This window comes from Eptatretus burgeri, chromosome 15 (assembly GCF_056783735.1).
Source record: "Eptatretus burgeri isolate ZD-2024b chromosome 15, Ebu_testis_v1, whole genome shotgun sequence".
NCBI classification, from domain to species: Eukaryota; Metazoa; Chordata; class Myxini; order Myxiniformes; family Myxinidae; genus Eptatretus; species Eptatretus burgeri.
Genome location: NC_140975.1, coordinates 35,567,009 through 35,594,262, shown reverse-complemented (window position 1 = coordinate 35,594,262; position 27,254 = coordinate 35,567,009). Strand labels below are relative to the sequence as shown.

Below are 27,254 nucleotides of genomic sequence, written 5' to 3'. Positions count from 1 at the left end.
GGAGTTTTAAAGAAAGCATCAGTTATTTTAATAATTTACCCCGAAGCAAATCAGATCAAAGACAACAAACAATGGCTCACAGAAAACACAATGATACTGGACGGCTTGGAGGCAATTATTATTATTTTTTTTTTCAAACAAAAATAGTGTGGTAACTAATGAGTGTGCTCTAAAAAGTCAGATGTCTTAGGTACAAGTGCTTCACAAATAAAAACTCCTCCATATTATAAATTTGTGTGCATGTGCGAGATTTATCAAAGAAGTAAAGTGTACTTTACAAGAACTTAATGATAAGGTTAATATTTACTGCTACTTTTGATTTTCAAAATGTGAAAAGCAGACATTATGACGTACTACAATCAAGAAGAATAAATAACCGAATACGTGCAAGGTGGATTTTAACTTGAATTAGTAAAATTATTGTTAAACACCAGTTTGAAAAATGTTTCGTTCATTTCAATTACAGTATATGGAATATAAATCTTTAGTCACATGAAACAAAAATATTGTTCAGCTGTTGAATCAGTGACTTGATATGCCAAGCCATCGATTTTCTGATCTTCCCTCGATGAGGATCACACTCAAAAAGTGCAAAGCACATTTTCAGGTTTCTATTATTCAATCTATATTAAAGTAGTAGTAAGAAGCATAATGTGCTGCCCAATGTTGTACCACCCCACCCTAATTTTGCTCCAACAGAGCACCCCCCTCTCTTCTCAAAGTCCCCACCCTTACTCCTCCCTTGTTTCATAAAAGGTTGAGAGAACAGCTAGTGAGAGAACTTTGACGAACCTTTGCAGCTCATCTGCATCTCCATCGGGAAATTCAGATCAGAACGAGAAACTACCCAGCACAACATTGACACTACAATCTGATCATGTGGGGGCGCAAAAAGCCAGGTGATGCAGCTATAAATGAACAAGGAGCTTGTGGGCCCTCGTTCCAGGAGGCTTTGTGGTCGCTCTATCAGGAAAAGCTCCTGCCGCTCGAAAAAGCTAGTTCTTTCCATGCATTCCACGGACCCTCCCTGCACCAAGCAGACTTTGGGTCCAAGTCACTTGTGCTGCTTCTCGGACCACCCGGAGCCGGAAAGACCTCATTTCTACGTTATCTTCTGCAAGAGGATTATCCAGGGCTGCGGTCGGCACCAGGTCACGGGACAGATGCAGTGACCATCGTAAGCTACGGCCCCAGAGCCGTTATTCTACCAGGACACACGGTGGTGTTGGAGCCGAGCCTCCCACTCGCTTCTCTTGGGTCGTTTGGGAGTGCATTTCTCAGCAGGTACCCAGCAAGAGGAGGAAAAGGAAAGGATGTTGAGAGAAAAATCTTGAAGAATATGATAATGATGATGATGAAATGAAAATGATTCAGTTTGAGAATACAACATATGATGATCATCAATCAGTTGAAAAATTTTTTTTTTTTAGAAAAAATATATACATGTATTGAGAAATTTAAGGCTCTGTGGCAATCTGCAGAAAAGAAACGCACATATGTTGCTGACCCAGTGTCAAAAGTAACAAGAGCAAGAGTGCTTTGCAATACTTCCCCTACCGGTGTGATATTTCAAAAGGGCACAACTCTGTGAAACATTGACGAAACTCCCTGAAACTCAAACATGTTCTGTAACTTATCATACGAAAGATATGCACCAAGTTTCAGTTGAATATGTTAGAGGGTACGCGACAAAAATAATCCGAAAAACCACAGGTGGGATGGGCAGACGGACAGAGAGCAAACCTATAGTCCCCTCTGGTGAAACCTGGAGGGACTAATAACCACCTTTATCGATAAGGCTCAGACATTGAAGAATTTATTTATTATTACCACAATTATTATCATTAATATACAATTGCTCATGGCAGGTTGGTGTGCGCTCAGTTGCCATGTCCAGTGCTGAAGGCCATCACGTTTGTGGATACACCGGGAATTGTGGCAGGAGATGGTCCAATTTCTCCACGAGGTATGTCATGACATTCACTTTTCCATAACTGCTGGTACAATGTTTGAAACCCGCACGACGATATCAAATATCGGTAGTCTGTGGTCCGTGAAGGATATATTTTCCTCTCACTAGTGATATGTCATCTGCACCATGAGCACACCAGTTGTCTTCCTGATGAGGGCATGAAGTCCAACACAGTACTGCTTCTAAATGGTATTAAAATAAACTTGTGAATATGCTCGTGGCCATTGCACACTACCCCTTTTGGATAAATGACCGATATCTGCATCAGACACATGGTTCTCACTCACTCACACCTCCACAAATAGTTGTCTGATGACAAATTAGACCGATGCTCTGCCACCATTAAATGATCAGAAGGATAAGACGTCATATATCCGAATGAATTTCACAAACACAAAGGAACAAATAGATACTGTATATAGGGAGCAGGAAATCGGAGTACTTGGATGGATTTTGTAAACTCTTGGGTTATTGTTTTCCTGTTAGCCGCAATGTTTCTTGGACATGAGGGGAGGGGGGAAATTGGTGAGAGTTATGCTCTCTTGACACTTGGGTACTAAAATGCTGCATCTTGCAAATTTCATTAACACCACTCTTCAACACTGTGAGGTGCTTCACTGCAGGATTGAAACTACGAGTGCAAATATCAACTCATGTGACAAAGTTCCTTCGGTGGACTCTGAAACGACGTGAAATTGGATAAGATATTGAAACTGCAAAACAAGAGTAATAAAACGATCTTTAAGAATTAAATTATTTCTTCATAAGGGTTATGGAGAAGAGAAAAGCAGCAACATGCCTCATGTGTTATATATGTATATGTATGTATATGTATATGTGTATCTTTCTAACCACTAACTCACTCACTCACTGATATTCATGTTTGGTACCCATCTGGGTGAGGTAGAAAGCTGAAATTTAACGTGTAGGTGGGCATCGAAGCCAGTACACCTGGGGGGGGGGGGGGATTACAGAACTGTCAGAAAGGGTCAGTAAATAAGATAAATAAATAAATGAAAAAAACTAATTCAGGTGAGTGACCCAAGGCAATGGGAAAGCATGGCTCGTTATTGCTTACAATATGTAAGCACGTCCCCCTTGTGTGTGTGTGTGTGTGTGTGTGTGTGTGTGTGTGTGTGTGTGTGTATATATATATATATATATATATATATATATATATATATATATATATATATATATATATATATATATATATATATATATATATATATAATTGTTGCGGTTCTCAGAACCACGTGCATATTGAAATGAAAGCGAGAGAAGAACCTTCAGAGTGTAGGCTTTATTCCATTTGATTGAAGCCGCTTCTACGGGCACACCAGGGAATACAGGCGCAGCAAGGAGTACATAAGCAGTAAGGTATACACGTGCAACTAATCACCGCAAAATAAATCAGTATAAGCCCGGAGTCCGATATACTCTCAATTCTCACCATTCAACGAGCACCAAGTGAACCGCCGCCGTAAACGACAATGCCCCTGGGACAATCACCCCGACCGAGCAGAACCTTAGCTTTATCTATTCCGTGCTCGAGCCGTGCAACATGTGATCGCACGTCACGACCTTCAATTCACCACACATACAATAGATAAGTGTCCCGAGACAGTTATCCCATTATTGTACGTGGAGATAGTCCCCTACCCTTTGTCTCGTGGCACAACCGGGAGAGCGTTGCGAAGGTCTAATAGTCAGGATTATTAAATCATTTTCCCCTTTTATTTTATCCCCACTCTTTTTCTCTTCTTTTCTGAGGTAAATCTGCCTGCTTGCCCCCTCGTCTCGTCTACCATAACCGTGCATCAACGTCTACCCGAAACCCGACATGTGTGGCGAGTCACGTACGCTTTGGCAGCAAGATGGACGGGCTGCACCAGCGTCTGCCTGAAACCCGGCCCAGGCTGGCGGACCACGTGAGGGGTCGGAGCCAGTCGGAGCGCCCGACTCCGGTGATGACGTTGGATTCGGCATGGCCCCTCCCCCGAGCTCTATAAAGGACGGAGAAATCCTCCGTGTGAGGGAATTGAAGTGCGTGTTCGGTTTGGGTGTTTCCACGCGGAGTGTTCCTGTCTCTCGGCTCCACCCACATCTCGCCTCGACGGCCCGCCTCCTGTTCCTCGTCTCCGCCCACACGACCTCGACAAATCACCTCCTGTTCCTAGTCTCCGCCCACACGACGTCGACGAATCGCCTCCTGTTCCTCGTCTCCGCCCACACGACCTCGACAAATCACCTCCTGTTCCTAGTCTCCGCCCACACGACGTCGACGAATCGCCTCCTGTTCCTCGTCTCCGCCCACACGACCTCGACTCCTGCTTCTCGACTTCTCCTGCCTGGTCCCGCCTACTGCTCCACCCTCGCCCTCTGGACTCCGCCCTTCTCCACTCAAGCTCCTCCTTCACAACACGATCTCCACACGTGCGGCTGTGGCCAGAAAACGCGACTACTGTCGGGTACCGCACCACGGAGCATCTCCTCCCCTGAAACGCCCAGGTACCGAGAGCATAACCTCAACCCCCTCCCTCCCTGGCTGCAAAAGTCCCTTCTCATTGGGGTTTCTTTTTCTGTGTGTCTGAGTGTGCTCGGGCCTGTCTGTTAAGTTAGCCTGCAGAAGAGTATTATTAACCTCCGCCATCTTCGAAGATGTTTGGAGGTTACTGCTTTCACCCTTCTGTTTGTTTGTTTGTTTGTGAACAGTATTATGGAAAAACTCCTCGACGGATTTCGACGAAACTTGGTGGGGGGTGTTAGGTATGGTCCAAGGATCATGCCATTAAATTTTGGGCTTGGGCCCCTCCCCCCAAAAAAATTGTTAGAGAGAATTTTTTTTTTTTTTGCATTTCTACATGTTTTCAGTGATTTCCAACCCCCCCCAAAAAAAATTGTTACCCCCGCCCCCAAAAAATTGTTAGAGAAGTTTTTTTTTTTTTGCATTTCTACATGTTTTAAATGATTTACAAAACCCCCCCAAAAATTCCCCCCCCCAAAAAAATTTAGAGAAAAAATATTTTTTTGCATTTCTACATATTTTAAGTGATGTCCAACCCCCCCCCAAAAAAAAATTGTTTGAGAAAATTTTTTTTTTGCATTTTACATGTTTTAAGTGATTTCCACCCCCCAAAATAATTACCCCCCCAAAAAATAATTACCCCCCCCCCAAAAAAGGGAAATGTTTTTTTTGCATTTCTACATGTTTTAAGTGATTTCCAACCCCCAAAAAAATTGTTAGAGAAAAAAAAAATGCAACTTTTTTCAACAAAATTTAGATTTTTTTTATTTTTATTTTTTGCATTTCTACATGTTACAAGTGATTTCCAACAAAAAAAAATGCCAAAATTATAATTGCGGCTGATTTTGGAACTTCAGGTGGATATACCCACGTAAAATCAATTTCTGTCTCAAGGAATCTAGTTATGCCGAATTAATTGAGTATGTAAAAGGGAAAGTTGCAAACTATAACTCTGTGAGCACTGTTGACGTCAAATTGAATGAATAGGATATCAGGTTCACTTGAGTGACCTAGCAGTATTGGCGGCGGAGGGTTTGCTCTCTACCGAGTGCCCCCCCTCTAGTTGTTACTGTTATTAATCTCACGTCAAGTTTGCACTGTGCCTGCTTTAGTAGGTTACTTGTATTATTGTCGCACCACATTCTCTCTCCTCTTTCCCTGCGTCACATACCCAATAAATCTTTGTCGAGCCACATACTTTTCCTCACTTGCTTGTTAATAAATAATTGTCATTAGGAATGTTCCCAGCTCACCTTTGTCTTTTCTCTCATTGGTCCAGCATGGTTCACATCTAAGTTTAGCAGGGTCTTTATTCCCAACGATCCGTTCCCTCGAGTCCAGTGGTTTTTAAACTTTTTTTTAGTGGCGACCCAATTTCAGAACCTCTCTACATAACACGACCAAAAAGATTCAAAACCCAATTCATAATATACAAGATAAGATTTCATATGACACAAGAACATTTACTGTTTACTTTATTCACCATCGTCATGTTTTCATGGACGAGTAAACGGAGAATAGCCGACAGTATCCAAATAGTGCAGTTGCATGTTTCAGAAGTTTAGTCCGAATGACATTTAGATATATCAGTGAGAAGGATGAGAAACTGTTTTTCAGAAACCAACTTCTCTATTCGTGGAGAAGTAGATGACAATGCCAGGATCATATCGTGCTCCATTTCTAGGCGATTTCTGTACTTTGTTTTAATCACCACCATGGTGGAGAACGACTGCTCACAAAAGTATGATGAAGGATATGGCATGAGAACCTTAATGGCGCGCCGTGACAGGGTCGGGTACGACGGCAGCATTTTGCACCAGAATGTCGACAACGAATTCGTCCGCGCAAGAGCCTGAGCTCCTGAATCCTGCTGGAGCTGTACAAGCTCTTCCTGTGCTGTATCATCTTCATCAGCAATCAAGTCCAGTGGAGCCGTGAAAGGGTCCCGAACCATAGAAAAGGACTGCACATCCAGCTCAGGGAAATAGTGCTCGAACTGTTCAATGAGCGACCGAAGGTAACGTGTTGTCTCCCCAGAAAGACTGCCGAGCTCAGTATCATCGTACTGGCAGGTCGTTAGATGCTCCACCAGACGGAGGAAAAGGCTGAAGCGCTTAACAGTTGCTTTGTCTGCCAGTAATTTTAGAGTCGCCAGAAATCCGCTCATTTTGTCGTGAAAAATCATGAGGTTGGCGTCTTTGCCTTGGAGGGAGCGGTTGAGGACATTGAAACATTCAAAGATGTCAACGAGATAGCACAGTTCTGACAGCCAATAGTCTGACTCAAGCAGCGCTACCCATGCCGTTTTCCCTTGTGTGCGTAGGAACTCCTTCAGTTCATCTTTGAGCTCGTAAACGCGCAGAAGAAGGTTTCCTCGAGATAACCATCTGACTTGAGTGTAGAATTGTAAATTCTTCTGGTCGGCGTCCATCTCTTGGCAGAATAGCCTGAATAACCTAGTGTTGAGGGCGCTCGATTTGATGTGATTCACCATTTTTACGACTTCTGAGAGCATGCTCTGCAAGGTTTCTGGCAAAGTACGAGAGGCGAGCGCTTCTCGGTGAATCATGCAGTGTACCATGGAGGTCTGAGGAGCCACCTCAAGCAATTTAGCCTTGAATCCAGAACGCGCTCCTAACATTGCTGGCGCACCGTCTGTTGTAGAACCGAGCAACATTCCGAAGTCCAGATCATGGTCACGATAAAACTGCTCTACTTTCCCAAAAATGTCCTCGCCTTTGGTGGTGGCCTCCAATGGTTTGATGAGCAGAGGCTCATCGACAAAGTTATCAGCCTTGATGAAGCGGACCTAGATGATGAGTTGTGCGTACGATGCGATATCAGTGGACTCGTCCAACTGTATGGTGTGCCACGGTGATTCCTTGATCTTCTGTACGACCTGAGCCGTTACGTCCAGACTCGTATCTTCAATTCTGCGTTGGATGGTGTTGTCAGAGAGGGGTATAACTGCCAGTTTCTTCGCTGCTTCCTCCCCAACCATCAGAGATACCATGTCCTTTGCACATGGCAGCACGAGTTCTTCCGCAATGGAGTGAGGCTTTTTAGTCTTGGCAACATGGAGCGACACTCGATACGAGGCCTCTAATGCCTGAGAATTGGTCTGATGGCATGTACCCTCTCTGTCAAGACGCGTATTCTTGAGTGCAAGAAGTTTCCTCTCGAACGCTCTCTCCTTATCCTGATAAGGCGCATGTTTTGTAGTCAAATGCCTCTGCAACTTATTTTGTTTCATCGACTCCGTAGAAAGCACTTCGAAACAAATCACACACTGAGGCCTCTGTGCCCCACTTTTATCCACCACGTAGTAAAATCCAAGGTCCAGAAATTTATTCCGGTCAGAACGTTCTCGAGATTTGCTGGTGGCTGGTGCTGTCATCACAAATTAGGTCTCGAGTCATACGTGGAGACGTGAATAGACGTTAATGATATAGTCAGAGTCTGAGTCTGAGAGGCCGTGGATCAAACCACTAATTTCCCGCCAAAATGAACCGCCCTTCAGCGAGCCCACACATCGGCTGGATCCCATTCCAAGCATCATGTTGCGCCGGTTCCCATACTTTGAACGAACCGTTTATATTATATCCCGTAAAAGCGAACACCGAGCGAAAATAGAAAAAATGTATTTTTTTTCCGCTGCAAGCAGACACCCACGACCCCACGAAATTTGCTCGGCGACCCCACTTGGGGTCGCGCCCCCAGGTTTGAAAAACCAAGCTCCAGCCGGTACGTCCTTGGCAGTGTCACTCGGCTGCATCCGATCCGGAGAGGTGATCCGATCCGGTTCGGACAAGGTGTACCAAGGGCGTGGTTCCCCATAATCAAACCATGTGGTTAATTAGGTAACCCGTTTCCATAGACGGGAGGACCCTAGGTCACGCGGTTGAGTTATTGGTGTCCACAGTCGGTTAAGTGACCCGCCGCGTCACGGAATTCTCCTTGAGCGACAGCCTACAATTCCAGGGATCTGGTGGGAATCAACGTAGCTTCCCCCACCTCATGGTCTTCTCACCCAACTCCGCCGGCCTGCAACAACACACACACACACACACACACACACACACACACACACACACACACACACACACACACACACACACACACACACACACACACACACACACTTCACTGCTCGTAATGGGAAAACAACATCGCAAGAAGAGCAAATCAGCCCATACTGTACAGAAAGAGACAAGGCACCACCATGAAAATGGAGGCCAGAGACACAGAGAGCAACTGAGAAAAGAAACACTGGCAGGTTTGGCCGTCTGATTGATGTTCATGGTTGCTTCATCAGCCACCGAGCCATAGAGTTATCCACGTCGGCCTGCAGGACCGGAGGTTTGGAGGAGTTCAAGGAGTTTGCCCTCATGGCAAACCCCGAACCCCAGATCGGTAACAATGTATATGGACCAGGTTTGAATATCACCACCGGACGACTAACCAGAGTATCTGTGGAACGTTTCAACACGAGATTGAAAATGTGGTTGGATAAGGCTCAGAGAAGTCCGCATAAGCTTTCCCATGTAGCCATCATCTAAAGGGCCCTTATGCTTGGGAAGAAGAGTACTGGGAATGATTGGCTTGTATATGAGAGGAATGGCTGCAACAGGTGCTGCTTGTATTGACCAACTTCCCAAGTGATGGATTTCATTGATGCTAAATTTACCTTTTCCCACTGCCACAACTTGCCATGCTTTACTTTGGGAGAATGCAGGTGAGTTTTGGAATTGGTACGAGTGACCATGAGGGCCAGCACGTGGACCAAGTGGAAGGGGTTAAATTGTAGTTCTGTGATGTGTATTGAAATGTAGGATCAACATCCCTTGGGTTGTGTTTAGTCTTGTGAGGAAAAGCAACTAACAAGTATGATAGATGTAGGTGAAATGAATGGCAGCCAGTGAGAGGGAGGTGTGTGTGTGTGTGTGTGTGTGTGTGTGTGTGTGTGTGTGTGTGTGTGTGTGTGTGTGTGTGTGTGTGTGTGTGTGTGTGTGTGTGTGTGTGTGTGTGTGTGTGTGTGTGTGTGTGTGTGTGTGTGTGTGTGTGTGTGTAAAATTTTGCATGTCCGCATGTGGATCAGGCTCTTGAGGAGAGAGGCAGAGTGGAGCTCTGACATGTCTCACCACAACTAGCCCAGCGTGAGACGAGGAGTCAAATCAGTCAGGTTGTTGTTATCATAGTCCAGCATGGAATAGGGATAGGATCTGTTGGCCATGGGGAAGGAGGACCCCTGGTATCCATGGAAACCCAAGGAATGCCAATGAGTGACCGCCTCAGGCGAGGATACAACAAAAGGGGGCTTGTTATAGTGCTGGGAGGTGGACCAAGATAAATGGCGAATCCAGGATTGGGGAACCCCTTGAACTGGGACCTTACTTTGCACTGTGGGTATCACACACTGCTATACCTCTACCAACTCATTGTCGAACTTCCCGGCTGCCCATTTAGATGAGCGCAACTGATGTTCTCGTCGAGGGAACATCCACGGACACACGTTTTGGGCTTGTTGGCCTTCATCAATGTGTAGCAGAAGGTCTCCCTGGAGTGAAATGGTCAAACCTCACATGACAATACATCAAGATGTTCTCTCTCTGGGGCAGAGTGGTCTATAAAATTGAGAATTTAGTTTTCTTCCTGTGTTCGTTGCAGTACAATCCTATGGACTGCAGGGGGCTGCTCAGCTTATGCCTTCTAGGCAGAGCTTATTCAACTGTTTAGCCAGCAGAGCCTTTATTGCTTCTACTTATGCAACAACAGAGCTTTTGCAACAGCTCAGTCATAACAACAAACTTGAGCCTTGCCTATTGAGTTACCTGTCAGCTCCTGTACTTGTAAGTGATTCCTTCAGTTTTTAATTATGGATCTTCCTAATTACAACCTGATTTTCACAACTATAATGTATAGTTTGTTCCTGTATGAAGGACAATGTTATGTACATACGTTGCCATCTCATTGACAACACTCATCGTCAAACTTTCTACAGAAACCAAATGCTCGTTTTGTGCAAATGTGGCTCAAATGTATCGAGTTCCCCTTTCTCAATCTCTCTCATCTATCCCACATACAGTCTGCATAGGATATTGTTATGAGCAAGGGCAGAGAGCAAACTGAATTACAGTCATGGTTGTGAGTTTGACTGAATTCTGAAATCATTGTGAGAGTTTGTTAATGTTGAACAATGCCAGCAGGATGGCCTCGAGGTATAGTTTGCACACTTGCCTCCCAGCTGTCGAGCTTTGGCTCGAATCCTGACCCAGCTATATATTGTCATCCTGGTGCTTCATAAATGTGTGTCGTCCGTCGGATGGACTTTAAACTGTGCGTCCCATCTGCTGGCATTAGTTTCTGGACGTTAAAGATCCCACGGTGTCCTCAAAGAGTAGATGAGCTATCGCCGGAACCCTGGCCAAATTCCAAATTCCTTCCCTAACTACTTCTGTGAAAGCAATGGAAAAACCACACAGTATAACCCTTACCAAGAAACTGCTTCGGTAGTGCCGACGCTCTGCATCGGGCATCCAAGAACAAAACATCACGATATAGTTGTGGGTGCAGCACACAATGTTCTACTCCTTTTCCAAAGGCATTCCCCTTGAAGCCTTTCGTGCTGACAAAAACAATATGCCTCATTATATCATCATGTAATTCACAAATTTGGCTCTGCTTCTGGAACATAGAATGGAGTTCAGCATTCTGGCTTGATTTCAACCTCGAACATCCCCACCCCCACTTTATCTCACTGTACCTCTTCTTTTCCATCTTAGGGTATGATCTCCCTGAAGTGCTCCTTAGCCTAGCCTCGAGAGCTGATCGCATTTTGTTAATGGTGGATGCGCAACGCCTGGACTTTTCTGCCGAGCTGTCAATGATGCTGCGTTCACTCCGCCGGCACCACCGAGCCAAACTCCGTGTCCTCCTCAATAAGTCAGATCTCCTAAGTGCGCACGAACTCCTGCGAGCTTATGGCGCCCTCACATGGTGCTTGGGACGTGCCGTGGGCCCTGCAGTCGCTGAGTCCCCACGCATTCATGTGGGCTCATTCTGGGGGGAGCCCTTGCGCTCAGCTGAACAGCGGAACCTCCTGGAGACCGACGAGCGTGCGTTGCTCCGTGATCTGCGTGTATTACCCCGGGGTGCCTGTCTACGACGCTTCGCCGATCTTGGACGTAGGGCAAGGCTGGTTCGAGTACGTGAGTGTTACTTATGTATACTCCTCATAATTATTTTTTCCAAAAAAGCTTTCAAGGCTTGTGTCGTTTTCTTTGTTTTTTTTGGTACTTTGAACTGTGTTCATTCATATTCTCAACTCGTTTAAGAGGAGCAGGACATTTATCTGTGCACTGCACAGACAAACACAAGGATGGCAGCATGCTTGTAGTTGTCTGGCCCAACAGCAAGGTCCCACCTTAATTTTAATGAATAAACGCCCTTCCACGCCATGCACATTTTGTTGATGGTGCACTTCAAGATCATAACATAACTTGAATTGTCTGGCTTGCATGATCTCCAGACCTCGGTCGGACTGAACATGTTTGGTATATCCTCAGGAGGTTTTTTTTTTTTTGCAGTCGCCGTTTGCCCACAGTCTCTTGATCCACTGGCACTGTTCCTGATCAAAGAAAGGCACAGCGATCCACAGAGAGATCTGGATCATCCGATTTGGTTGATGAGAAGACGTGTCCAAGCTTGTTTGGGGATCAAATGTGGTCAATTGGTATTGAAGCAATTTCTGCCAATATAAACTTGTCTATCATTTGATGGCTGGCAAAGTTGCCAATTTGGATGCTCCTTTCAGACAGCCATGTTTTTTTTTCCTGTCTAACTTCTTAACTTTGGGGTCCACTGATAAATGCAAAGGGCTTACCTTGTGTAGCTTTTCTGGGTTGCTTTATTATCAGGCTTCCCCCACCAAACCGATAACACTGATTTAATGGCACAGTTATCAAATCACTCCACACCTGATCTCGAGATTCTAGCATGTCCATCATTGAAGTCTAAATAGAATCGACTCGTCAGTAAAAAGTACATGGTGTCAACGGTTCACCCTACAGTGTTGTCAGGTCGCGTTGCCCATTGCATGTTCTGCTGTTGATGTTGCTGTGTTCAATGACTGTGGAGCAGTGATCTTCTAGTTGCCTTATCACTGGCATGAAGCCTGTTCCAAACTATCTAGGTCAACATTTGATTCTTGTTTACTCTTTAAAGTTCATTCTGGAGATTGTGCTGTGGAAAAGTGGTTCCTTCTTGCAACAGTGATGATGTAATGCTCTTCAAGAGCGGTTAAAGCTTTGGGCAGCCAAGAGTACGTCTCTCCATGAACAGTCCAGTATGACATTACCTTGTCAATTCCTAGAAATGACAATTCAATGAACGTTGCATTGGGAAACCACAACAAGTCTGAGTTATGCCCCCTTGAACCATCCCGATGGTGTGAGCGAACTCACTTTGGTCCTCGCCTCCTCAATTGACGTACCAGATGGGTGCCCAATTTATAGAAGCCATTGATGGGGTGTGTGCAGGTATGTGTGCAGGTATGTGTGCAGATGAATACAGATTCTGTAGGAGACTTGATTCGCACATTAATTTTACACGATCGCCCAATTGAGGTAATGATAAAGTTTAACATCAAGCGCCGCACATCCAATTTCCTGATGTTGTGTTTGTTTCCTCAATTGTAAGATTTGCCGACACATTACTAAGATCTCTGAACCAATAGTTTATCTCGCATTTTAAAGTCGATGTTTTCTTAATGAGGAGTACATATAATCAGCGATGTAATCGTAATCGTTGGCTTATCCATTATTATTATTATTATTATTATTATCAGCAAGGATCAACAACAAGAAACTTTGATGCAGGATGAGGTCATTCAGCCCATCACGCCTGTGCTACAATCATGATCATAATCATAACTTCTTCACAATCATCAAAATCGCAGCTGTCGAAATCACTATAATCACTGTAATCCTGCATGATAACAACGCCATCTTAGCTGTTCGGTGAGACTGCAGATTGGACAAACAACAATCATTGTAACCATAATAACTGGAGAATAAATTTTCCGATTCCAACTTATCCAATCAGTTTTTTTTTTGGCTCACTGCCATAAATATCCTTGCATCCAAGATGATGGAAAATCCCATTCACCTGGAAGCCGAATAAGCCAGAAGTTTTGACTTACCTCCAACAACTTGACTGATTTTAATGCATCGTAACCAGTCAGCTTGTTCCACACCTGCCAACTAGGATGATATATCCTTGGCACCCAACCAGGTGGTTTAGAATTCTCAAGCAGCAGTCTTTATGTGGAAAGGAAGTGATTTATACCACCTTACTACACATAGACTGCAGAGACTGGGCACTAATTCAAAACCCTCAAATTTTTATCTCTGGCCCAACATTTACGATGGTTGAGAACAATCGTTTCATTAGAGTCAGAAAATTGTAGGATTGTACAAGTTTTTGACCTGGTTTGGAAACTTCTTTTCAAGATTGATTTTCATATATGGGATTCAAAAAAAAAATTAAAGCTTCAGGTGGTTGGACATATGACAAGTACATACTGCACCATGGGGGTGGGAGGGGTGGTGGTCAGGTGGTCAAATTTTTTTTTTCTCTTTTTTGCATATGTCAGGTCCTTTTGCGATCTCCCTTGTCTACACAGGCTCACGCAATGTTGATGCATACATTGCACGCAGCATTACCCTACTCGGGCTCTGAGGCTTATTGGCAAGAGCTTATGTCACATTTTGATGAGACCTGTGTTCGAGTGTGCTGTGAACAGCATATATGGCCAGGAGATCTCCCTAACATAAACTCCATGAAGGTGTGTTATCTACACCCACATGACATGCACCAATAAGACATCATGTATTCACTTAATCTTACAAAGCTGTTTGTTATTAGGTCTTGCTCATGTTCACCCAAAGTCATAATGTTGACCATGTAACTGCCCTTGTTATGGTGGAGTTCATTGATTTATTTATACCTTTCATTTTATCCGAGCACCAATCCCATTCAAGCGAAAATTCCCAAAGAAATGCATTCGCATCACAAAAACTCGTAGCCACCATTTGAATGTTGTCTCATCAATGCGGTTTATCTGTTTCTTTATTTCAGAGGTTAATCCCTCTGCGGCTTCTTTTGTTTTCATTTTGAAGTTAAATGATGGGTATTTCTGCTGTTGTTTTTTTTTTTTTTTAACCCATCCAGATCCATCCACAGCAGAAATACCCATCTGGATCCAAGGGTATTTCTACTGTGTTTTAATCCCCCCAAAACCAGATTCTATGGTGAACGTGTTTTGCTATTTGATTGTTATATAATGTATATCCTTTCATATGGGTTGTTTTTGACCACTGTGCGTAAAATTAATTTTCGAATCGGATGCATTTTCTTGCATCATCCAATAAATTGTTGGCCATCTGCTATAAAGGGACGAGATGTGCGCGTGTGTGAGTAATCAGTGCAGCAGGAAAGTATGCTGCAAAGACGTGAAGACCAATGAAGATTTGGTCCAATGGACCAATTTTTTTTATGGCAGGCCCACTAGTTTTATTTTTTTAAATTGTGAAAAAGTGGGATTTACATTTTCATGAAATAGTCAAAAGTAAAGAAAAAGTTGATGCAATGTTTCGCTGGACTTTGTTATCTCTGCCACCGAAGGTGTTTTCACCCCCATGTGTCTGTTTGCTTGTCTGTCTGTGAGCAGGATATCTCAAAAAGGTTATGGACGGATTCGGACAAAATTTGGTGGGCAATTTGAATGTGTGCCAAGGACGAATTGATTAAATTTTGGTGAAGATCTGGATCTGGATCCGAGAAATTTTTAAAAGCGATTCTTCACCATTGAGAGATAGGGCCAAAAACGATATACTGTATATTACAGTATCTCAAAAAGTTGATGACGGATTCGGACGAAACTTGGTGGACACATTGGGTGTGTCACAAGAACAAAATGATTCAATTTTGGTGAAGATCGGAATCTGGATACGAGGTTTTTAATTACCTCCGCCACTGAAGGTGAAGGAGGTTGTTTTCACCCCTTTCTGTCTGCTTGTTTGTCCACAGGATTTCTCAAAAAGTTGTGAACGGATCCGGATAAAACTTGGTGGACAGGTTGGGTGTGTAACAAGGACGAGCTGATTAGATTTTGGTGAAGATCCGGATCCGACTACTGGAATTTTTTAAGTGATTCTTCACCATTGATTGATAGAGCCAAAAACGATACATAGCACGATATCTCAAAACCTCGTGGACAAGTTATGACAAAACTTGGTGGATAAGATGGATTGGTGATAAGAACAAGTTGATTAGATTTTGGTTCAGTTTCGGTTCCAGATCCAGCCAATCAGTGGGATACAAAACATAAACTGTTCAGCCTGGCGGAGGTGTGTGCTCTATCAAGTGCCGTTCTAGTTATAAATATTTTGAATGCTCGACATTAATTTATAACATTAAATGAAACAACTTGTCTCATGGTTTCTCTGCCATAAAAAAAGACCTGAGCACATAATTGTTGTTGATTGGATTTATTTGTGTGATATAATGCGACAGATGAGGTGCAAACCTCTGAGAAAGATAAATTCCGACTAATTGCACGTCCATTTCATTGTGACATAATCATGCAATGCTGTGTTCTGGCAAATATTTTTCACATAGGGATCCAATGTGGAAGTACCAATCTCAATAACGAGTAATGTATACCTCTGACAGCAATCGCTGCATTGCACCGTCGTCACTTTGAATATACAAGTACTTAAATCTGAGCCTGAGGAATGCTATTCCACACCCAAATCATCTCCTGTTCCAGCTCGTTGAGGGTCTGTGGCCATGTTTGCAAGGTTCAAACACAACGATCAATGATATCCCACAGATGTTCAATTGGATGTAAATCTAGTGAGATGAAATGACAGGCCAGCACATCATGACATTAATGTTGGCAATGACAAGAACGTTCCTTGTTAAAATCAGATCTGTGAGCAGGAGCATTGTCCATAAAGATAATTCTTCGTCCATGTTGTTGAAGGGTAGGAAACGCGTGTTGCTTATAGATACAATTAATGTATCGATTTACCGTCAGATTGCCACGGATATGGATCAAGGTGATGTGAAAGGTTTCAGTAATACCACCCCCATCATTACATTTACACATCCCAAACTTGCGGCTTCCTTCAAACAGACTGGGGAATATCGCTCATTGTGTCTTCTGTAGACTCGTGCATGGCCATCATGCCTTTCAAGGAGAAACCTGGATTTTTTTTTTCACTGAACATAACGCTTGCCCATTGCCTCCATGTCCATCAGACATGCTGATTTTACTACTGCAAATGTGTATGGATATGCCTCAAGACGGTGTTGACACTTATCCTGTGAGGTCCAGGGAGTGTTTGCTGTCCTGTGGCCAGCTTCAAACCGATTGTACAGATGGGTTAAAGGAATGTTTAGCTCCTGAGTGGGGTGGGGGGGGGGGTCGTTATTCTGGGACGTCCACTTCTTGGCATATCTATTGCTGATCTCGTGGCTTCATAACATCTTCTTCCTCTCCTTACATTAGAGTCTTGCAACATGGCAAATGGAAGACTGTGCTTGAACGTGTCCAATGATTTGATTCCGATAATTTTCGGACAGACATGGCATTGTACTGTATTGTTGAAGAATGTAATCAACGTTTTGGTTTTTTTTGGATGATCCACATGCTGGTGTCTCAGAAAGACGGTTTTGAGTTGGCGTAGAATTACTCGTGTCACTTCTAAAAACCTAAACGTGCATGAGCTGCATGTGCTGAATGATTACTGCATGAGGCAATTACGCGATGTGGAAACTTGCATTGAGGTGTTGTGCACATCCCTCGTGCCAAAAGGCACCTGGAATCAATGCTGGAACAGTCCTTCAACAATATGCCTCGTGTTGGCTTAATGGTTAGGGTGGTGGGCTTTGGAAACGAGGGTCCTGAGGTCAAATCCTGCTCAGCTGTTGAATTAATACCAGGTGGGGTTAACTCAGCCCGTCATCCTTCCGAGGTCGGCAAAATGATTGCCAGCTTGCTGGTGTCCTGTGTCGGAGTGGTGACCCATCCAGGATTGTGTCCAATAGCCAAGGAGACTGCTGAGGCAGCACCAACGCTCTGAACAGAGTATGGTCCCAATCTCTCAATCTCCCTCTCCTTCAGCAATTCTTTTATCAATTCTACATGTTTGTTTTTTTTTGTTGATGGCAGAGAGCATGTTAATTTTTTTTTTTTTAAACACGTGTGTGTCATAAACAGACTAAAAGTCGTGCAACACACAGTTTCAATAACTATGCATAACAAAGCCTAAAATGGTCGTTTCATGTTTTTGAGCCTCCATATGCACTCATCATCACCTGGACACATCCCTTGACATTTGCTACCTTTTTCATCATTCCTGCCTTTACAACACCTGGCTGTCATGCAAATAGAAACACCTTTGACCAATTCTTTCAATCGGAAAGGGTTTCAACTGGAATTTTTTATTTGACCTATGACTTTCAGAAGAACATTGTCAGTTTTGAAGAATAATATAATATATAAATAATTCCATGATATTTGTAAAAGATTTTTCTTTGAGACAAGTTCATAAGCAAGCAGAGAAACAAGTTTAACTTTTGGGGGAGGAAGGTAGCAAAACTATGTGGAAAATGACTTTCTGGATCAAAAAACAAACAAACTGAACCTGAATGACCCTTGCCATTTGTCTGCAGGCTATGCTGCTGATACTCGGACCGAAGACAGTGCGCTCTTTGCGTCAGTCCCATCTCACTTCCCTGAATACAATGCTCAACCAGGATTTGCCTGTCCTGCTCACGACACACCATCGCCAAGCTTCTGCTAAGCAACTTACCATAATCACTGGAGGTGCCTTCTCAAGCTTTGATGAGTCCTTCATATGGTTGGGAAGAGGAGGAGAAGATGAACAAAGCGATGACGGACAAAATGCAGAAGAGGATGAAGAAGGTGAAAGAGGCAAGGATGTACCATGGGCCGTGGCTGCAGACAAACCGGACTTTGATAAAGTGTTTTCATCTCTTTCTCCTGTCAATGGAAAGATTTCTGGTTCCCGTGCCAAACTGATACTGATCCAGTCACGCTTGCCCAATGCTGTTCTTGGTCGCATCTGGCGTCTATCCGACATCGATGGGGATGGAATGTTGGACTCTGAGGAGTTTTCTCTTGCCAGCTTCCTTGTGCGGGCACGCCTTGAAGGGCAGGAATTACCAACCCGCTTGCCCATACACCTGGTGCCACCCAGCAAACGGGTTCGCCAGCCTGCTGAGAGCACCGCGTCCTGTGTGGAAGTCAAGGCGGCTGAGAGCGTCGCAAACGAGCCTGTCCAATGCGATCACTAAATAGCAATTTCAATTAAATGCCATTCTAATACCAAATGAAAATAACAATTTTAACTATTTGTGAGAAAATTTCAAAACTATTGCAAAGCAAAAAATTGGAAAGAAGTTTTTGAAATACCCAGGAATAATAAAAGTGTGAGAGATTTTATTAAAATCAAAATGTGTTTTAAGGTAGATTATACAAGGGGGGATCAGGAAGTCTGGAGCCTGACTTGAAGTGAATCAACCAAGTTTTGTTATGTTTCTACATTTTAGTCTTTACTGAACTTTTATTTTTTTTTCCAAACAATTGTAACGCTTCAGAGTAAATAATCGCATTCCTTTATTTATTCACTTCGATGTTAGGACACCAACTTACTGATTCATCTCAAACATTGTGTGCATGTATGTCATTTCTCAAGATGGGGTTATGGAGTTCATGCCTATCCAAGCATAAAGAGTTCCTGCTGTCATAGAATAATAACAAGTGAGCACAATACACGCCCGAACAAGAAAGTATATGTAGAATTGTGCTACTACATGGAAAACAGCATCCTGGTTGCCATGGCAACCACTTTAGATGACGAACGTATGTCGCGACACACCGTCTCCACAGTCCACCTATGTACCAAATATGAAACGTGAAAGTTGAAAACTTTGTGTGTTAGAGTGCGGACAGGAACGGACGGATGGACAGACGGACGGACGGACGACCGGTATCACATAATACGCCCCGATATATATACACACACACATCGGGCGTATAAAATGGTACCATTGGAAAGCTATAATGTACTAATCGATTTATTGGGAACAAAAAATTTTAAAGTTGTAAAATGTCGTGTCCGTTAGATCACAAGAATGACCTCACTGCGGTCACAACCTGTGACAAAATCTGGTAACGGGCCAATTGAGAAGCACACATTTAATGTGCTGTTAAAAGATTAACGCAACACCTCTCATCCATGTCAGCCTCTGCCACGATTATATCAGAACGAGCTGATTCGTCACATGCTCACGGATGTTTAACCCCAATATGGGGCTGTTCAAAAATGGCGTAACGTTTTTTTTTTTAGAGATGCACATACAGACTTGATTAAATCTTATGAATAATTTTAATTCGACAGACGATTACATTTTTCAGGGTTCCTCTTTGTGATTACCACTTGACCCAAACAAAGCCAATGGAAATCGACTTTCAGGAAGGAAAGCAGGGAATTTGAAGGAGGTGGGCTTGGGTGGATTATCGGGGGCAGAAAAGATCGAGGATTTGGATGGGGGATGATAAGAGGTGGTGGTGAACAGCTGTTTTGAAGGCCTGGAGGGAAGAATGGGATTTATTTATTTATTTATTTTTTGTATACTTTGGTCGAGGCTCGTATGAGAGCTAACACACAACTCACAGCAAGGAGGCATGAGACAAGAGGGGTGGGAGTGGAAGGGACAAAACAATGGGGAACAGACACATTAGGTGAACTGTGGAAGGGAGAAGGATGGGGATGGGATGGGGAACATGGCGAAGATTGAATAGAGTGAGGGAGTTTATTCCAAAGGTGGGGAAAAAGAGGAATGAAAGAGTGAAGGTGAGCAGTGATTCGTGATTTTGGTAGTTTTACCAGAAGGGGGTTGTTGGTGGACCTTGAACGCCCTGTGGAAATGAGGTGGGGACAAATCGCAGAGAGAGCGGGGGGGGGGGGAGGCTGGAGAGGAGATGGTAAAAGACAGAAAGACCACCGACCAACCTGCGGTGATTGAGTGAGAGCCCCAAAGACTCCACCTCAATGCGGGAGATGCCAATGATCCAAAATGCCTTGGTTTCCACAGCATGAAGCCGAGAAAGGTGGGAGGCAGGAGCACCAGCCCAGAGGGGAGAGCAGTACTCCATCAGGCTGTGGACAAAAGCTTTGTGAGTGGTCAGGAGCTCAGGTGGGCCAAGGAAGGACTTTGCATGACGGAGGATTCCCAGTCAGCGACTGACTATGGAGGCGAGGTTTGAAATGTGGCTTTCCCAGGAAAGGTCAGTGCAGATAGTGAGACCCAGAAGCTTGAAAGAAAGGACTTCTTCCAGAGGATTGTTGAGAAAGTGGATGGGTGGGTTTTCTAAACGATCCTTTCGAAGAGACATAGTGAGAGTGTGAGATTTATCCGGATTGAGAGACATGTTCCACGTGTTGGACCAGTTTGTGATTTTATCCAGATCTGCAGTGAGCGAAGAAGCTGCTGCTTGCCGGTCTGAGGGATGATCGATGGTACAGCAGAGGGTGGAGTCATCAGCAAAGAGATATAGAGGATTTTCCAGAGAGTCAGAAATTTCATTGATGAAAACCAGAAAAAGAACAGGGCCCAGAACGCTACCTTGAGGAACTCCAGCCTGGACAGGAAGAGGGGATGAAAGAACTCCATTAAGGGCCACACGGTGACTGCGACAGGAGAGGAAGTCTGCGAACCATGAGTGGAGATGGCCTTGGATACCATAGGAAGAGAGTTTGGTGAGCAGGGCAGGGTGCCAGACTGTCAAAAGCACGTGATATATCCAGGGATATGACTCGGATTTCCTGTCTGGCATTGAGGGCCTCCATCCATTGTTGGGAGAGCAGAAGCAGCATATCCAGGGTAGAGTGACCTGGTCTGAAACCAAATTGAAGATTGGAAATCAAGCCATTGGAGAAGAGGAAGGATTTAATTTCTGAAGCGATGATGGATTCCATCACCTTGCTGATGATTGGGAGAAGGCTAATTGGTCTATAGTTGCAGGGATCTGTTTTTGCACCTTTTTTATACAGGGCAGTAATGTTTGCTGATTTCCAAGCAGATGGCAGATGGCCTTGAGAAAATGAGAGGGTGAATAGAACAGAGAGAGGGTGAGCAAGAGCAGAGCAGCAGGTTTTAAAGACAGGTGGGCTGATGCCGTCTGGACCGGTTGCAGAATCTGAGTCGAGGTTTGACAGCAAGCTCTCCACCTTGTTAGGAGAAAAGGACACGGAGTCCAGGGACAGTTGGGTGCGACTGGGTAAGGTGAGTAGAGAAAGCGATGGGTTTTGGACACAAGATTTAGCTGCAAACACCGAGTTTAGGCATTCAGCTTTTTCATGTGCAGTATCAGCAGTGCTGCCATTTGAGGTAAGGGAGGGGATGGAGGGGGAACATATACCAGAAACAGATTTTATTAGATGCCACCAAGATTTTGAGGAGGGAGAGAGGTTTGAGAGTTCAGACTTGAGATTAGAAGGATGTTGTTTTCTGGCTCTCTTGAGGGTAGATACACACTTGTTCCAAGCTTTATGGAAGGAACTGAGATTGCCCTCAGTTGGGTTTTCTTTCCATGAGGGCAAAGGCACGTTGTTTCAGGACAACTGCCTCACCACAAGCTTCAGTGAACCAAGGGCGGGAGGAAGGGTAGGACAACTGAAGACGAGAAGGAATAAATCTGTGCATGAGGGAGAGCAAGTTTCTTTGAAAGAATTCCCAGGATGAGTTGATGTCTGAGAAAGTAGTGACAGGAGACCAGTCTATAAGTTTGAGGGCTGCTTGGAGACCCTGCCAGTCGGCTTGAGTGAAATTCCAGACTTGACAGCGGTGAGGTGGTTCTCTGATAACAACCAGAGAGATGTCCACTTTGACAAGGACATGGTCAGAAGAACCGATTGCAGCGGAGGAAGAGCAGCAGATATTGTCAGGGAAATATTGTCAAAATCAGATCCAGAAGAGATGGAGTACCATTGGTTGAGATCCGGGTAAGGAAGTTGACCGATTGAGTCAGTTCCAATGAGTCGCAGAAAGATTTTGCTGAGGTGCCATGACAGGTAAGAGAGGTACCCACACCAAGCCAACTGGCATGATGACAATTGAAGTCCCCACATATGAGGAAAAGAGAGTTTGGATGAGAAGATAGAAGTTGGTCCATGTTTTCAGATAGTGAGTTGTAGATGGAGTCATCACTATTAGGTGGACGGTACAGTACACATATAAACATGACGTGGGAGTGGAGGTGAAGCCGTAACCAGAGGTATTCCTGGGGGTGTGGGGGAGTGAGGGCAGTGCATGGAGAGTGAGGAATAGAGTCTTTGATGAAGAGAGCAACTCCTCCACCAGGACGAGGCTCAGGTCTGTCCTACCAGAGGAGGGAGTAACCAGGGAGAGATACTTGGGAGTCAGACACGTCTTGGGGGAGGAAAGTTTCTGTTAGGCAGATTATGTCTGGTTTGTCAGTGGCAACTTGTATGGAAATATCTGAAAGGCTTGAGCGAAGGCCCCGGATATTTGAGGTGCACACTTTTAATGAAGAGGTAGGGGAGGAGGCTTTGGGTGCAGGGGGTGGGGAGGGGAGGGGAGGGTAGGACAAGGGATGAGGGGGGAGGTAAGGAGGGTTGTTGAAAGAGTGTGGGGGATTGCAGAATAGCTCGGGGAAGAGGCCGAATGAGGAGGAGAAGAGGCTTTGGGAGCAGGGGGTGGGGGGAGGGTAGGACAAGGGACGAGGGGGGTAAGGAGGGTTGTTGAAAGAGTGTGGGGGATTGCAGAATAACTCGGGGAGGAGGCCGAATGAGGAGGAGAAAAGGCTCTGTGGTGCTGGGGGAGAGGGGGGACAAGAGAGGGGGAAGAAGGCAGTTGAGGATTTGAGAAGGGTGAGTGAAGAGATGGAGGTGAGAGGGCAGTGGAAGGAGGCAGCTTTGTGAATGAGAGGGGGGGCAACTTTGAGAAGGATGAGTGAGGGGAATGAATGGTGGGAGAAAGGTGAGGGGGGAGTTTTTGAGAGAGGTGAGAGGGAGGCTTGGAGGGAGAAGAGTGGGATGGTTGCTTTGAGAGTGAGGGGTGAGAGGGGTGAGTTGGCACTGAAGTTGGAAAAAAAGAATGGGTTGATGGAAAGCGAACATTCATAGCAATCTGGGGTTTTTTGCCACCTTTTTAGGTCAGTTATGCGAATTAACACAATTATTGATGGATGCAGTAAAGGCAAATTCAGAGAATGGAGAGAAGAAATGCTGTTACAGTTGGATTTTTTTAGGCAAGGTATGAAGGAAAGGTCGAATTGAGAGCAGTCTGATTAAATAGCAGAAGAGTAGTGCATTCTGAAACAGTAAAGAGTACCACACGTATGAAAGAGGAAGATGAAGCATTATAAGAGATCGTTTTTGTTATTATTATTATCATTATTATTATTTGAGAGAGTTTTCAACAGATTAGGTCATGGAAGTGTTGTCAAAAAAAAAAAAATCGAGGAGGAAGAAGAAGAGGAAGAAGAAGAGGAGATGAAGAAGAAGAATCGAGACTCATGATTGTGCAAGGAGAAAGGTAGCGTTTTTTTTGTTTGTTTGTTTTTTGATTTAAGATAAGAAATGGAGTGATTAGTTGGGAGGGACAGGGGACGTTAGGAAAGTGGGGAAGATAGAAATTGAAGGTAATGGGGAGAAAAAAACAAATAAACACGATCGTACACCGAGGGGAACCGGTAGGCCTCAAGCCTCAAGCACCCGGCCAGACAAGGTCGACAAAATAGCACGATTTTTGAAACAAAACCGAACTAGGAACACAGTAACATGTAAGTGAGAAAATAAACAGTTAAAACGGGACAGATAACGACTGCAAACTTAACTCTGAGATTGTCAGCAGAGAGCCCCGAAGAAGACCTGTCGACGCTCCAAACCCAGAACCGGAAGTCGATTCTCATTTCAGAACCTCAGAACCGGAAGACTTGGAGCATAATGTATTGGTTTATTATCCTATGACAGCAGAAACCCTTTGGAATAAACTATGATGGACATGGAAGCTGTTAGACATGAATATACATATATTTTCAACATGCACTCATCAGAACAATTGCAAGGATACCAGAAATAAAGACAGAAGCAATTTATGCTCACACATGATCGCTGATTAGCTCACGTCGATGAGGAGGATTGCCGTTGTGAGGCACTGAGTGAACCAGACAACCCTGACTTTCCACGGTGCTGCAGTTATCTTGAAAAAAAGCGAAGCATTTATACAAGTTATTTTTGCTTGCAAAGAATGGGACTTTGTGTGTATGAATGTGGCTTCAAGCATGATCTGAAACCAATACAAGCAATCGTTTTCAGTACACTGGATCATTCAGCAAATGCTGTCCAATCACAGAGTCATGACTTTGAGTCAGCATTTTAGTTGGTTTGTTTGCAAGCACGAACTAGTTGTCCACAACATTTAGCTTGACGACTACGAATTGCCAATGGAACATGCTGCTTAATTCATTCCTCCAGTCTTTCATATGTATGGCCTACGTACTTGGCATCACACTGGCACTGAACTCATGTTACATTGTTTAATTGTATTGTAGGCATGTTACAACCTTCCCAATTTGATGGGAGCGTTGTGTGAGTAGTAAGTATCACTCGCGTTGTGACCACATGTAGTAGTAGTCCATAGTGTGCTGAAAACTATCCCTTGGATTGGCCAGGTTATGGCCCGAACCTCCATTGCTGTACATCTTTGGATGCTTGAAGCCACATTCAGACCCAGTGTCTGGAAGCAAAAATATTTTTTACAAATACTTTGCTTGTTTTGAGACAACTGAAGCCCCGTATCAGGTATGGGGTTATCCAGTTCACACAGGGCATCAACTGTGATCATCGTCACCGATTTAAATAAATCAGTGATCGTGTGTGAGCATAAATTGCTTGTCCTTATTTCCAGTGTCCTTGTGATCATCCTGATGAGTGCATGTCGAGAAGCTTCGACATGGCTCTTCTTTTGTCTGCAATGTAAAATAATGCGAGAGGAGCACACCAACAACAACCACAGCCACAACGACTGCAACAACACCAACTACATGTTATAGAAGATTATTTTTTCATACGTTTTGCTTCATTTTACATTCTCATTGAGAATCACAGATAGGTATGCAATGTGTTTGTGAAGCGGAACATGCTATCTTTTGATAAGTCCGGCAGTAAAGCGACAGGTCTTATATGATAGTTATTTAATATTTTTGCCAAGTTTCATGGAAATATTTACAATGATAATGCCTGGAGATGAAATACCATACCGGTATTACCCTGAGTACCCGGGGTCTCGCTGGAGACCCTGGGAGAAGGTGCGATCATGTCTGCGGAGCTTGAACGGGCCCCCAAGACAAAAAGTGCAACTGACGTAGAAAATGATTCTGTGCAATCTACATGCTTTTGGAAACGCAAAATATAACCAGACTCCGTGGTATAATGGTTATAGCCTCCGCCCTGTGTTTGGAATAATGTTTTTGCTCTGGGCTTGTGACAAAGCATCTGTTCTGAGGTTCGAGGTCAAGGCATCTTCTCCATGTCTGAAAATCGGTGTTCCATTCTGACCCTGGCAGGGTCAGACCAAAGACTTAAGAAAATGGTTTATGCTGCCTCCTTGCTTTGATGTCCAGCATTTAGATGATAGAGCAATGATAAACCCTGTACCAGGCCTGATGTTGGCCGAACAGTTAAGGTGGTTGACTTAAGCTTAAGATCTTAGGGTGTTGACTTCAAGCCCCTGACGGGCCATTGAAGTATCACCAGGTAGGATTGACTCAGTCCGTCATCTTCCAAGATCAACAAAATGAGCACCAGCATGCTGGTAACAGGGGCATTGCATCAGCAGCACAGCTGTGCCCCCAGAAAATGATACAGCAAAGTAACCACAGGTGGCATATGAATAAATAAATAAACCCTGTACCCTGTGGGTTGGCATCGCATGGTGAAGCAGGATTCCTCCTTAATTGACCTGCTGATTGTGTGTAGAAAGTCACTTAGTCATGAGTACCCAGAGTTCTCTGGGAAGTTACTCACTTTCCCCAAGGTCAGTTGTCTGATGTATTTCTTTTTATGTGTTTGTGCATGATTTGTGTTGCATCACCTCCATGAGTCTTAAATAATTTTTAAAAATATAAACAAAATTATTGTACAAGCCGGTAGGCGACGAGGGATTCGCAAGGATCGAAGCGCTGGATACGATGCTTTTCATTCTGACCGATCCACCGACGAAGATTCATTGCCAAGACGTATTGGTTCACATACAATTGTTCCCCTGCCTGGCAAGATTTTTCCTATTGCGTATTTTTCCAACTGGCACTCCTCATAAAAAATGACGGTAAATAGACACCCTATTTTTGAAGAACTACCATTTGAAAAATAATCGGTTTGCTGGTTTGTGCTGTGGAGCCTAGTGTTGCGTGCACACACACACACATACACACACACACACACACACACACACACACACACACACACACACACACACACACACACACACACACACACACACACACACACACATGGAAAACCTGATAAACATCTCTCAATGCTCTTGTTTGACCACACCTCCTGAGCCACACAATATTTTTTCATAAGCCACGCCTACTTTCCTACGCCACTCCCACTTTCCTACGCCACTCCCACT

The 27,254-nt window shown here is 44.2% G+C and overlaps 1 protein-coding gene across 1 annotated transcript; it reads left to right on the top strand.

The window, feature by feature from the left end:
- The first annotated feature begins 764 nt into the window (after nucleotides 1-764).
- LOC147011922 (EH domain-containing protein 1-like) lies at nucleotides 765-23,162 on the top strand. Its single transcript, XM_085857533.1, has 5 exons — nucleotides 765-1,284; nucleotides 1,869-1,966; nucleotides 11,282-11,703; nucleotides 14,182-14,343; nucleotides 18,240-23,162. Exons 1-5 carry the CDS (start codon nucleotides 878-880, stop codon nucleotides 18,882-18,884), a joined length of 1,734 nt encoding a protein of 577 aa, XP_085713659.1. The 5' UTR covers nucleotides 765-877; the 3' UTR covers nucleotides 18,885-23,162.
- The last annotated feature ends 4,092 nt before the right edge of the window (nucleotides 23,163-27,254 follow it).

Bases quoted from the DNA above. Each gene is read 5' to 3' on its own strand.
- LOC147011922 (XM_085857533.1), top strand. From the start codon at position 878: ATGTGGGGGCGCAAAAAGCCAGGTGATGCAGCTATAAATGAACAAGGA. The intron at 1,967-11,281 runs GTATGTCATGAC...TTTCCATCTTAG, and splicing joins TGGTCCAATTTCTCCACGAG to GGTATGATCTCCCTGAAGTG. The intron at 11,704-14,181 runs GTACGTGAGTGT...TTGTCTACACAG, and splicing joins GTAGGGCAAGGCTGGTTCGA to GCTCACGCAATGTTGATGCA.